This window comes from Crinia signifera, chromosome 1 (assembly GCF_055691185.1).
Source record: "Crinia signifera chromosome 1, ASM5569118v1, whole genome shotgun sequence".
Taxonomy (NCBI): domain Eukaryota; kingdom Metazoa; phylum Chordata; class Amphibia; order Anura; family Myobatrachidae; genus Crinia; species Crinia signifera.
Window position 1 is genome coordinate 101,520,934 of NC_139217.1, and position 13,427 is coordinate 101,534,360.

General features: G+C 40.2%; 1 protein-coding gene across 1 annotated transcript in view; it reads left to right on the forward strand.

Moving 5' to 3' along the window:
* Positions 1–10,140, forward strand: part of HPGD (15-hydroxyprostaglandin dehydrogenase) — a 49,473-nt gene extending 39,333 nt beyond the window's left edge. Inside the window, exons 6-7 of the mRNA XM_083170828.1 lie at positions 4,416–4,579; positions 7,921–10,140. Of these exons, the coding sequence (XP_083026954.1) occupies positions 4,416–4,579; positions 7,921–8,053 (297 nt within the window). The 3' untranslated portion in view covers positions 8,054–10,140. The remainder of the gene's footprint in view (positions 1–4,415; positions 4,580–7,920) is intronic.
* Positions 10,141–13,427: the final 3,287 nt, after the last annotated feature.

Genomic DNA, 13,427 nt, shown 5'->3' on the forward strand with positions numbered 1-13,427 from the left:
CACGGCGACTGTTCCTTTTAGTATAAATAAATACAAATGCAGCCAAGTCAATTCATTGACGTTTTATTAAATATTGCACCCAACAAAAGAACAGTCGCTGTCCGTTTTAACTATTGTCTTGAGGCTTTCTCACAGCAAAGTTGGCACTCAAAGGGTAATTAAAAAATGTTTACTTGGCAATTTTCACTCCTATTTTGACAAATTCACTTGGTACTCAAAGGGTTAAACATCAGCAGGAACTTTTTTTTTTCTCATTTTGGGGCAGATGTATGAAGCCTTAACAAGAGATAAATGCAAGTGTGATAAGGAGAGATAAACATCCAGCCAATCACCTGCTAACTGCCATGTCACAGGCTGTGTTTGAAAAAAGTCAGCTAGGAGCTGATTGGCTGGACATTTATCTCTCTTTATCACCCTTGCATTTATCTCTTGTTAAGGCTTAATACATCTGCCCCTTTCATTGGCATCAGAAAATACCACTATATTACCACTATATATGACTGCTAACCTGGATACCATCTTCAGCTGAGTGATCTACTGTACATTATCCTGCTACCAATTGCACAGCTACATTTGTGCTTCTTCTTTAAATCTGTTCTACAGAGTTACGTATTCTGAATAAAAGATGGACATTGCTCTTTCTCAGTAGATGTTGTTGTACTATGTTTTTCCAGCAGGCATTTTCTATAGCTGTGAAAAGATGATAAATAAACCGGGATGCAGTTAAAATCCCTGCGGTCGGGATCCCGGCGTTCAGAACCTCGACGCCGGAATCCCGACCGCCGAAATAACGACACTTTCTCCCTCCGGGGGTGTCCACGACACCCCCGGAGGGAGAATAAATTAGCGTGCCGAGCGTAGCGAGACACCGGGCCCGCTGCGTGGCGAGCGCAGCGAGCCCGCAGGGGGGGGGGGGGGCGATCCACGTCCCCCCCCCCCTTGTCGGGATTTCGGCGGTCGGGATTTTAAATGCTGGGATCCCGACCGCCGGGATTTCATACTGAATCCAATAAACCTACAGTGCAATGTTGCCAGTAAGGTTTAGGTATTCTAGTTGTGGAAATTGACAGCCAGGAGTATTTCAGATGTAATAAGAGTGGTGCCCATCTCTAACAGATATAATAAGTACAGGAGTCAAAAGGAGCCGACTCTTCTCACTGGGAAGGAGCCAGCAATGCAGGCATAAGCCTCCGGTGCAGTCCAGCATTTCAGAGAATGCTGGACACGTACTCAGTGATATAACAGGGGGCTTCCTACCATGCCTTCACCACCTCTGTGAATTCAGCAGGCCACACCTGATAATAAGCAGCCCTATTAGGTATTGAAACATCACTGCTTGTACTTTCCCTTCTCCAAACAAGTTCCCTGGACACAACAAACATTGGGAGGTGTGTGGAAATGTTTTATTATATGCAATATTCAATGCACTTGAATGAGGAGGAGTGGCCATGCTGGGAGACTAGATGGTTGGAGGAGTCTTTATACTTGACCTAGCAGGAGGGGTTACAGATGGCATCTATGGGCCAGAAGGACAGAGCAGTGAGGAACTGGGTAGTAGGAGAATGGAGGGTGGAGATGGGGGGGGGGGGGGGGGGGCAACTAGAATTTGTAAGGAATCGGCAACACAAACAGGAAACAAAAAGCCTTGCTAAGGGAAAGGGAGGCAATAAATTGAAATGCTTACTGGCAAATGCAAGAAGCCTGGCAGGTAAGATGGGTGAGCTTGAAACTTTGACCTCGAGGGACCACTACTACCTAATTGGTATAACAGAGGCTTGGTGCAGTAAGACACACGACTGGGTTTTAAACATGGAGGGATATAATCTTTTCAGAAACGATAGGGAATATAGGAGAATGTGCCTTTATGTAAAATCAAATCTAAAACCATGTTTAAAGGAAATAGCTTCAGGGATAGTTGAGGACATGTGGGCAAAGGTAATTGGAAATAGCAAAAAATCAAACAAATTGCTAACAAGTGAATGCTACAAACCACCTGACATAAAAGAAAGGGATAAATAAGGCACTATTTTTTAGCAAATCCATAAATCAGCAGATACTATTTTGGGGGGATTTTAACTATCCAGACACTGACTGAACTAATGAGACTAGCACTTCAGCTAGAAGTAGAGGATTTGTAAACTTACTGAAGGACCAGTATATTGCACAATCAGTATCAAACTCCAAAGTAATAGAACATCTGAGACTACAACATGGTTTCACTGGAAATTAGCTTCTGTAAACAACAATATAAAGGACTGTCTAAAATACTTAATTTTAGGAGGGATGATTTTGAATGGTTTAGGCCAGGGACTCTTTAAAAGTAATGAAGTGGGATTCTCCTTATAAGAAACGCAGATTCTCCTTATAAGAAACGCAGAGGAAATGTGGGAAACTTTCAAAAAGTTGCTGGATACACCAATAAATACATTTATTCCAAAGGAAAATAAGAGTAATATCAACATAACAAACCCTTTATGGTTGAACAAAATAGTTAGGGAAGCAAACCCTAAGAGGAGAGAATTTAAAATAAACAAGGATAATGGGGATGAGGAGGTGTTGTCTAAGTACAAAAAGTTAAATAGAGTTTGTACAGTAAAATGGAAATGAAAACAGCTAAATGGGAAAATGAAAAGCTGCAGATGGAGCAGCTCATTCTGTCAGCATCCACCAACCTAAGGAAGGGGTTGCACAAGACCCCTGAAGCGAAGAAGGGCAAGGAATCCGCTCCTTACCACCATGCTGATAGGGACAAGAGGCTTTGCAAAGTCAAAACGAATAAATCACCTGGGCCAGATGCGATTCATCCAAGGGTTCTAATGGAACGGATGGAGGAGTTAGCAAATCCTCTGTATAACCTGTTTTGATAAATCATTATTTTCATCTGGTATGGTGCACAAGGACTTGAGAATAGCAGAAATAGTACCAATATTCAAAAAAGGAAAAAAATGACCCAACAAATTCTATACCTGTGAGCTTAATATCAATTGTGGGGAAATTATTTGAGGGAATTTAAAGGTATGGTATCCTAAATTATTTAGAGGGGCACAATATAATCCATAGAAACCAGCATGGGTTTGTAAAAAATCATTCAAATAGTTTTTACGAGGAAGTCAGCAAGAACCTAGATATGGGCATACTGCAGATGTGGTCTACCTGGACTTTGCAAAAGCCTTTTGATACTGTGCCCCATACAGTAAGATGCTGATCAACAAAATGGAGAATTTGGCTCTACGGGTAAAAATGTGTAGCTGGGTAAAACTGGCTGCAGGATAGAGAACAGAGTGGAGGTAAATGGTGCATGGCATGCCACAGGGATTGGTGCTGGGACCCCTTCTTTTTTAACATATTCATTAATAATTATAGAGGAGGGAATACTAAGTAAAGTACCCATGTTTGCAGATGACACAAAACTGTGCAGAGTGATTAGAACAGATAAGAATTTCTCCAAGCTTTAGAGGGATTACATAAACTAGATGAGGGGGCAGAAAAATGTTAAATGAGGTTCACTGTTGATATGTAAAGTTATGCATCTTGGGAGATCTAACCAGTGTGCTAGCTACAATCTAAATGGGGTAGAATTGGGTAAATCAGATTTGGAAAAGGAGTCCAAATTGACAACAAACTGGGGTACAGTGCTCAGTGTCATGTAGCAGCCAATAAGGCCAACAAGATATTGGCCTGTATAAAAAGGGGCAAAAAAGCTCGTCCAAAATAATTATGCCACTGTACAAGGCACTGGTTAGACCTCATCTTCAAATTTAAAATGCAATTCTGGGCTTCTCGCTAAAAGGACATTCTACAACTTGAAAAAGTCCGGAGAAGGGCAACCAAGCTAGTAAAAGGGATGGAGTCATTAAGCTATGAGGACAGATTAGCCGAATTAGGAATGTTTACGCTGGAAGAGACGTTTACGTGGAGAGATGCTTAACATGTACAAATATATCCGGACACTATAAGAAAACTGTCAAACACCCTATTTACTTTAAGGTTGGAAAACAGGACATGTGGACATGAGCTCAGGCTGGAGGAGACCAGAATCCGTACCCTTCAAAGGAAAGGCTTTTTTATGGTCAGGGCAGTAAAAGTATGGAACTCTCTGTTCTAGAAGAAGTGGTGTTGGCAGACACAATAAATACATTTAAATCAAAGTTGGACAGCATTTATTGGATAAAAACAAACAGGGGTACAACCGATTAACATAATTTAGGCCAAAGTGGAATTAAAAAATTCAAAAGGGGATTTAACCTCTAGATAACACCATCTAACGGGGTCTACATAAGTACTATGTTATTATGTTCGTACAACAGGGGACTACTTTACGAATACATAAAGTATTCAAGATTCATTTTTCATTTTTATTCACTTTATATTTTGTTAATTGGCATTTCCTCTTGTGTTTTCCGGTGTTTCTGCAGGCTTTGGCATCTATTGGAAATTATGGGGTGAGGATAAATACAGTGTGTCCGGCATTTGTAGACACACCACTTCTGGAATCCATTGACAAAGAAGAAAATATGGGAGTGTATTATAAGTACAAGGATAACATTAAGGATATGATGAAGTCATTTGGAGTACTAGAGTAAGTATGGACATTTCAAAGCCATGTTCCTGTTTGTGTCCCAACTTCATAAAACCACTTCTTTATTAGATAACATGTTTCGTTCAAGAAGGACATTGGGGCAGATGTATTAAGCCTGGAGAAGAGATAAAGTGGAGATAACTTGGAAGAGATAACGCACCAGCCAATCAGCTGTGTTTGAAATATGACAGTTGGGATCTGATTGGCTGGTGCATTATCTCCTTCCACTTTATCTCCAGTTTATCTCTTCATGAGGCTTAATGCATCTGCCCCATTGTAACTTATTATACTATAAATTGCCATATTATTTCTTACAAAGCCAAAATAAAACTACTACTACTACCCAATCCTGAGAAAGGAATTTTATTTTCATTGTCTGTTTCTCTGGGGGATATTTTCAAAGCTTGGCAAGAGGAAAGTAGCCAATTCGCTTCTAACTAATTTTACCGGAAATGTTTTAAAAATGACAGTTAGGAGCTGACTGGTTTATGCTTTATATCTCTCCAAGCCTTGATAAATATCCCCCAAAGTTAGCAATTCTTAATTATCTATACAGGTATTATAACATGTCTGTAAAAAGACATTACATAGTACATAAAGCTGATCTATAGGGGGATAATTTACTAAGATGGGAGTTCTATTTTACATGGGATGTTGCTATGGGCAACTAATCAAAATTTACTTCTTATTTATCACCTTCTAAAATATAATAGTATCTGTTTGCATGGCCATAGCAATATCCCATCTGAAATAGAACTCCCATTTTAGTAAATTTCCCACATAGGGGTCGATTCTATTAGGTGCGGATGATTCGCACTCTTGAATCATCAAGGCGGAATGAATTAGCTTAAAAGTACTTGCACCTCCATAAGGGTGCAAGCAATTTTAAGCAAATTCGGGCTAGCGACGGGTGCAAGATCGGCTTAATTCGGGTGCCATTTTCAGAGCTTAAACGGCACCCAAACGGCACCCCGCACCCTTCAGCGCTAATAGGATCGACCCCACAGAGTCTATTTACTGCACTAGAAAGTTAATATTTGATTCTTTTGCTGTTAGTCTTGCAGGGTTTCGGATGTGTAAACAAATAGCATATTACACAAAGTACCTATGATTATTGGGGCATTGTGCTGCGATTTAGGTCTGCAGAAGATGTGAACCCTCCAAAATAAACTCATTTAACTGTTGTTTAAGTACTAGAAGGAGTGCAGCATATTAACTAATCGCAGCACTGCAGCTCTCCATGTATTGAGATAAAGGTCTCTCTAGAAAGCAAAGGATTTATATTTCATAACCATTCTAGCTTTGTTATTTATAGTAACCACTTTAGTCATAGCAGTAAGGTACTGTATATTAATCATTGTTTATTGTATACTTACTGTAGCACGTTTACTACTTTAATAGTGTAACTCGTTACATTATTTGGCACATGGAACAATTGGCGTTTCCTCCCATGGGCCTCTTTTAGATTTGATTGGTAGGGGTTGTAAACTTGCAAGTGATTTCATTTTAGAACCCAGACAATTATTGTGGTTTTACTGCGCATATAAAGTGCACATTTAAATGTATCGTTATATAAAAAGTAAAATGCTACTATAAATAAATAAATGCTAGAAATGCCTTTTTTGTTAATGTTTGCTTTAAGATTTTGATGTGGAACTAGCAAGATGTGGAACATTAAGGAATGCCATGTAGGGTTTGGACATGACGGCTTTAGCTAGCCTTATCTCAGCCTTCCTTGAATTATATACACTGGAGGGAATACTATCTTTAATTCTTGACCTTTCATGCTTCTTGGGTATCCTGTAGGATAAAAATAATGCCTTTTACTCACTTCTTGTACAGCCCATTAGGAAGATTTGTCTATAGCTAAAAAGCACTGTCTGCTCATTAACTAAACTGCACATTGAAATGTGTTCTAAGCTTTACATTTCTACCCCATCGGCAAGTGCGTACACACTTTCAATGGGAGGGGGTGGGGGCAGCGGGAGCTGTACTGCAGCTGCAGCATGGCCCTCCATATTGAATTCCTCCCTCGTCTGTACATGCAGGACAAGGTAGGATGTTGTCATCGATGAGCAGGCATTGTTAACAATATTGCGTGTACACACTAGACGGGTAGGAAAGGGCACTTCTGAGCTATATCTTTTACTTTCTTGTCTAGTGTCTATGGGGCTTAAGATGTATCTTGCTGTGATGATATTCTGTTTTAATGAAAACATAACCTAGGACCTACCGTAATTACGAAATGTATGCAAACCCGATATTTACCTACATCCTAGATGTTTTTGGATCTTTACATGTACAGGAGTCACACAGTTCATGTGCAGATATCGGATGTGATGCCGCTCACAGTGCACCAAACACTGCAACATTAATGACCCGTGAATTTTTCCGATGACCAATGATCCAATGCTGCATCTTTGGACGCAGCAGCAGATCAGTGAAGAAGATGCACAAGATGCCTGCTGCAATTTTAGTGTATTATCACACGGCTGCTGCGTCTGTCTGTGAATCAGGCCCATAGTGGCACCATAGTATACAGTAATATGCACCGAATATTTATTATTGACCGCAAACCATGTCCCGGTGGAGCTTACAGCTGAAATTCCTTGCCAATCAAACTATGGTCACCGTAGTTAGCATCCATTTTTGGCCGGTGGCAGGAAATCTGAGCCACCCAAACACAGGTAGAATACGCAGACTCATAGAAATCTAGAATTTGACAGCAGATAGGAACCACTTGGCCCATCTAGTCTGCCCCTTTTTCAAATATGTTACCTCAAACCATATTCGATCCTTATTTTTTTTGTAAGGATATCAATATGCCTGTCCCAAGCATGTTTAAATTGTACTACTGTATTTGCCTCTACCACCTCTGATGGGAGGCTATGCCACTTATCGACTACTCTTTCTGTGAAGTAATTTCTCCTCAAATTTCCCCTGAATCTTCCTCCCTCTAGTCTTCCTCCCTCTAAACTCCACACAGGTAGGGCCTTTGTTGAAATTCAACTCATTACCACTGGCCTCTGCAGCAGCATTGTTTACCTCTGTGAAACCAAACAATAGCAACTAAATAACATACTAGCTACTATATATATATATATATATATGATCATTTTGAGGAACTAACATGTTCTATGAGCTTGATCAAACAAGTGATGATTGTGTTGCTTGATCCTTTTTATTTTTGAATTTGAATATCTGCAATATGTACTGTGAAACCTTTCAGCTCCGGCTTTCCTGTGAAATATTATTTGTCTTTGCTCCATATATAATGATAGCACATGAGATGCATGGAGTGCCACATTTTATTAACGCTAGGCATTCTTGTTTTATGACAGCCCGTCGCTAATTGCCGAAGGCATGGTAAGACTCATAGAAGATGACACCGCTAATGGGGCAGTAATGAAAATCACAACCTCCAGGGGAATTCACTTTGAAGAATTCTCAGCACAGCAGAAGACGAAAGTGTGAAACTTTAATGAAATAACGAAATCAAATTGTCTTTTGTAAACCTGTAGCTAATATATATGTTGCTCGTATATATGGAAAAGAAAAATGTTAAAAAAATTCAATATGCACAAATTTAGAGTGAATGCAGGTATTAAGCCTCAATGGCATATGCATTTCCTTGAGAACTCTTGACACAAGTGTCTGTTTAAAGTGAATATACATGAAGTATAGGCTGTTCATTTGCCTTCCAATGTTTTCCCTGAACTGTGTAGTTTCCAAATGTAACACAGGGACTGCTCTAATAGAACGTGGTAGTGACCTTAAAGATGTGAGAATAACGTATCGTCCATATAATATCCAGACACTGAAAAGGCCTTCACAGTACTGGAAAGCACCGGACTATGCTCAGCACACTGAATAAATCTCAATAGAAACTAAGAAACCCCTGAAATACTTTCAATATTGCTGACATAGAAAACATAAGCAGTTAGATAACTGTTTGTAATTCATTCCTACCACAACAGGAATGGAGTTGTGGCCTCGCTTCTATATTTGTGCATACCTTGTATGTTTCATGACATAGTGACAGAATGTATATGTATTTTTTACTATAGTTCTGTATCAAGTTTGCAAACTCCATGATTGCATGTACTGTTGATCTGTGTGTGAATTTGTATGACCCGGGTATCTTAGTGATACATCATTCCTCTGCTGAAGTTTCCCCAGGAGTATATTATTAGCACCAAATATCAGCAATGAATACCTCTCTGTTCTCGGAACAAAATGACATTCCACAGAACTTTGTGAGTGACACAGGAGAGAATAAAACTATCAATCATACCAAATATAATATTAAATGCATTGGATGGAACATAGAAATTAATGAAATTGTGTGTATTGGAAACATTTGCTATTCACATGTCGAAAATCCATCAGTGTTATGTGGTATTGTGTTCTCCATGTTTGTCCTAATGGAATTGTATACAGACGTGGTGAGACACACCCCTCACCCCTATACCGGAGGTCTCAACCAAGAACACATCCTTCCATATTGCCAGTGATTGTTAGTGTCAAAAACAGGTTTACTGATTCCTTGTACAGTGTGCATGGCGATACCATTTTATGAAATCATTGCTTTGTGTGAAGTATATATTAGGGATCTGATGTCCGCACTGACATCATTATCTCAGATGGGCTATAAGCGCTGGATTAGTGCCTTTACCAATTAACAGCATACTATTGTAGATACTGTTTATAATGTATTATTATGTACAAAAATAATGCATGCCTAGTTCATTACACATGTATATCTTACATATTGGATTTCAGCCGTTATCCTATAGGTTAGGCAAATAGGATTTACATATACTGTGAATACGGATGACTGAAAAACATGTATGCATATCAAAGGGGGGCAAAAATTAAGATATATAGGTTATGTAAACTAGCTGGCTTTATCATGTACTATAGTACATGTATGTGGCAATAATTTGCATTCCATTAATGATTTGCAGCTATATTCATTGTTGAATATTGTAACAAATGTACATAATTAAATTATATTCTTTGACTACAAGCATGGAGTCACACAGGTGCCTTCCATGATCGAGCTTCCAAAGCACTAGTGCCTAATTTGTACAGCATTTTCACTGGCATCTTGAAAAATGCAGCATTAATACGTGCTTGGAACGTTTGGGGCAAGATTCATTCAATTAAGCAGGAAGTTCTGTCAAATCCTTGCACCTAGCGGGTAAATGTAGATGTATTTTTAGAGTGCGAAGCCTCATGGCTAAATGATCACACCGATATGTCACAGAATCTGCTCAAGCAGAATGTAATTCAGTTGGAGAGTATTCTGATTAAATCTATAGACACTTGTCCATAAGCATACTCTCAGTGATTGAGAAACCACTTGGGCAATTAAAGCTTCCGAGTGGTCTGCCGTACATTTTACTTGTAAGATTTCATTTGGAGCAATTAGACATTGCACTCTTAATGTGAAGAAAACAAAAACCGTCATGGGGCACCACCGAAAGGGATACATACGTTGTGATATATGTGATTTTTTTTTTTTTTATGTATTTGATTAATAAATCTTCTAAACTATGTTTTTGTTGTTGTGTATAACTGTGTGCTCTTGTCTGCAAACATCTGAAGTTAGATATCCCTTACCAAAATCTGTTCAAAATATAAAACTGGCAAATAATCTAATATTAGTCTGACGCCAGAATTCTGTCATACATCTAAAAGACCCAACTGACTGCTACCTAATTGTAAGTATTTGGGGGCGGGTTAAGCCAGTAGGGTGTTAGGTACTAAGGAAGAGGGTTTAAAAGTGGGGATTAGGCACTAATGGGGAGGGTTATGGGGGACAGGGAGAAGGTAATACTTAACCAGACACCGTCTGGTCATACGTATGTATTCCATTGTTACATATTCATGCCCCTGACTACATTATCCAAGTTGTTGGGAAATATTGTATTTTGCTGAGATAAAATTAATCCATAGGCAAAATTCTCCATGAATTCAATGGTGTAATAAGAATTTAAAGCAAATGTATTATCTAAAAAGGTTAGTTGCAGACATTGTTAAACTGTGTTCCTGTCAGGGCTCAGGTATCTGGTGTCCCCGGCTGTGGCATCAGTGAGCCAGTGGAAGGGTCAGGGGGGCTTGAGGTATGGACAGTTCATAGAAGTGAGGACACACTAGGTGGGGGAGTTGACAAGACTCTGAACAGAGGCATGGACTCTAACCCCACTGATGGTTTTCACCAGGGACCCCCGCAAGGAGGTTTGGATTTTGCTGCATTCGGTGGACAGGTCACAGCCCTTTGACAGAGTACCCACACCTAACTGGCCAATCATTGAGGAATGGTTAGTGATGGATAGTGCTGGTGAACTTGAGACTGTCAGCCTGGGAGCCGTGGACTGAGTGTTCTTTGGGAACTGTCGATGGTGTTGGCTTGGGAGTTGTGGACTGTGTCAGCCTAGGAGCTGGAGAGATGTCGACGGCCTGGGAGCCGAGATGGACATTGATGGCATGGGAGCAGAGCAGATAACAGCCTGGGAGCCGTGGACAAACTGTGTAGACTTTGAGAGTCGACGCCAATGGTGGTCTCTGCCAGTGGAACCTGGATAAGCTCAGACTTCTTCACCTGGAAGCTATGGATGTTAATAACTGGAAGGGTAACCTGGCAGATGAATGGTTAACCAGAGAGCTCTTGTATAATCAGCAGCAGCAGATCACAGGTAACTATGGGCCAGGAAACTGGAGCCTAGAACGCTGGCTGCTGAGGAGTACTCAGGGATCAGACAAGTTGTTCAAGCCAAGGAAGAAGTGTTAGAGGCCTGACCTATATCCCCCCTGCCTGTCTGTGATTGGCTGCAGCATCAAATATCCCCAGGAAGTACCTGTACACACCTTGATCACATGATCAAGTGCACAGGTCAGAGTAACAGGGAATCATTGGAGGAATCTGAGATGTGACTGCAAGTGTCATGGTGGTGCCCATGCAGTGTGGGAACGGCTTGGGATCAGTGTGGGACACCGACTAGGCCCCAGAGAATAGTCATGCACATGACCAGCAAAGTGGACGGCTTTCCTGCTATGGAAAGTTGTCCACCCTGGTGAAAATCGCTCAGAAGTGCGAAAAACGCTCCGTGTGTATGCACAGAGCATTTTTCAGCCCAGCGAATTTCCCCATCATCGTTATCAATACACACTGGCCAAAAACACCCAGTGTGTATGGATCTTTAGTCTTTCTATTAGCCTGAGAAGTGAAATCCAACAAATCATATACAACCAAAAACTATTTTATGGTCCTTTTCTGCTCAGTGGTCCAGTTCCCTTCCATCTCCAAAGAAAATGTAACCTTGGGAGTCATTCAGACCGGAACACAGCCCTACAATTTCACAATGCATCGATGACCAAGCACATGCACAGTGCCAAACATTGAAAAAATCAGCCTGTTTCAGTCCCACAGGCAGAATATGTTCTGGGTTATGCACAGACTGGGAAAATCATTTCATGGTGATTGAGTTGCGAATGGATTTGCAGCTAATCACCAATGGGGACAATTGCAATTTTTGCCAGCCTTTTGCAGACTTGCACTGCGCAGTTTTTCACTCTGGTGGGATGGTGGTTTTCTGCTCAATTTCCTGACTGCATTCAGGTCTGAGTAACCCTAGGTCTTATGCAGCCTAAGAAACTGACAATGCAGGAAAGATGATGAAATCAAACCAAACACTGGAATTACTCATTGATTTACTGCAGCTACAGTAAAGCAAATACACTTTATTACCTGTTTAAGCATATTCACATAAAGTACAATTTTGAAAAGTGTCTTACAGTAAGTAATTTGTTAAGTTCAGTGACACTTTTAAAGCAGAGAGAAATAGGGTGAAATGTAATAGGGAAAGAAAATCAGAAAGTGAGAGATTTGGTAAGAAATCTCCAGTTATACACGGCAATCATTTAAAATCAAACTGGTTTTGCAGTGTAAATGATTGCGCTTTAAAAAAAACGGAAACATTTCTTACCAAATCACTTTCTGGTTTTCTCACCCTATTACATTTCACCCAGTGAAGCCGGGGACACCTATTCATTTTCAGACCAATTTATTTTAATTCTATGATTACTGCAATGTGTTTACAATTACAACCTAGAATTATTTGTTACTACCAAGCATATTTAAACTTTGCACAGACACAAGAATACTGTAGCATGCCCGCTAGCTTAAACATGTAATAATGTACATACAGTCATCACAAACCACATCACAATTATACAGTATGCCTTTTGACCAACAATTTAGGAACACATGTAGAGCGTAGGTAAACGGGACAGATCCCCACAACTACTTATTGGTGAGACCACACATACAGGTAGTAGGTCGCCCCTTAGATGCCTAGGCAAAAAATAGAATTGTGAGGTCAGGATGTGTGTAAAGTGATGTGCCGCCAGTATTCTCTACAGATTTTCTGCGGACTCTGAGTCATCCAGAAATGCTGCAGTGGACTGAAGATGAGGGGAATCTGGTGTACTGTGGTCAGAATTAAAGCATGGTTATCACTTCTGCTGTTGATGCCCTGTGCGAAGCATGCACAGGGCAGCAGACCACCAGTTAATGATTTTGTGAAAGTACTACACATAAGTTAATTCAGCTGTCTAATCACCTGTACTATTCTTTCCAAAACTCTCTCATTGACAAGACCGGCACTGTGATATCCTGCAATGCAACCATAGTCGTATTTTGATAACGGCTAATACGATTACAAAGTATCCCTAGATTATACTCAAATTGTAGCTAAAGGATATGGTCAATTCTCTTGAAGTAGACTGAAACATTTTGCTACTAATTTGTTACAAGAGTCTTCCGTGCATTAGAGGATTTTCT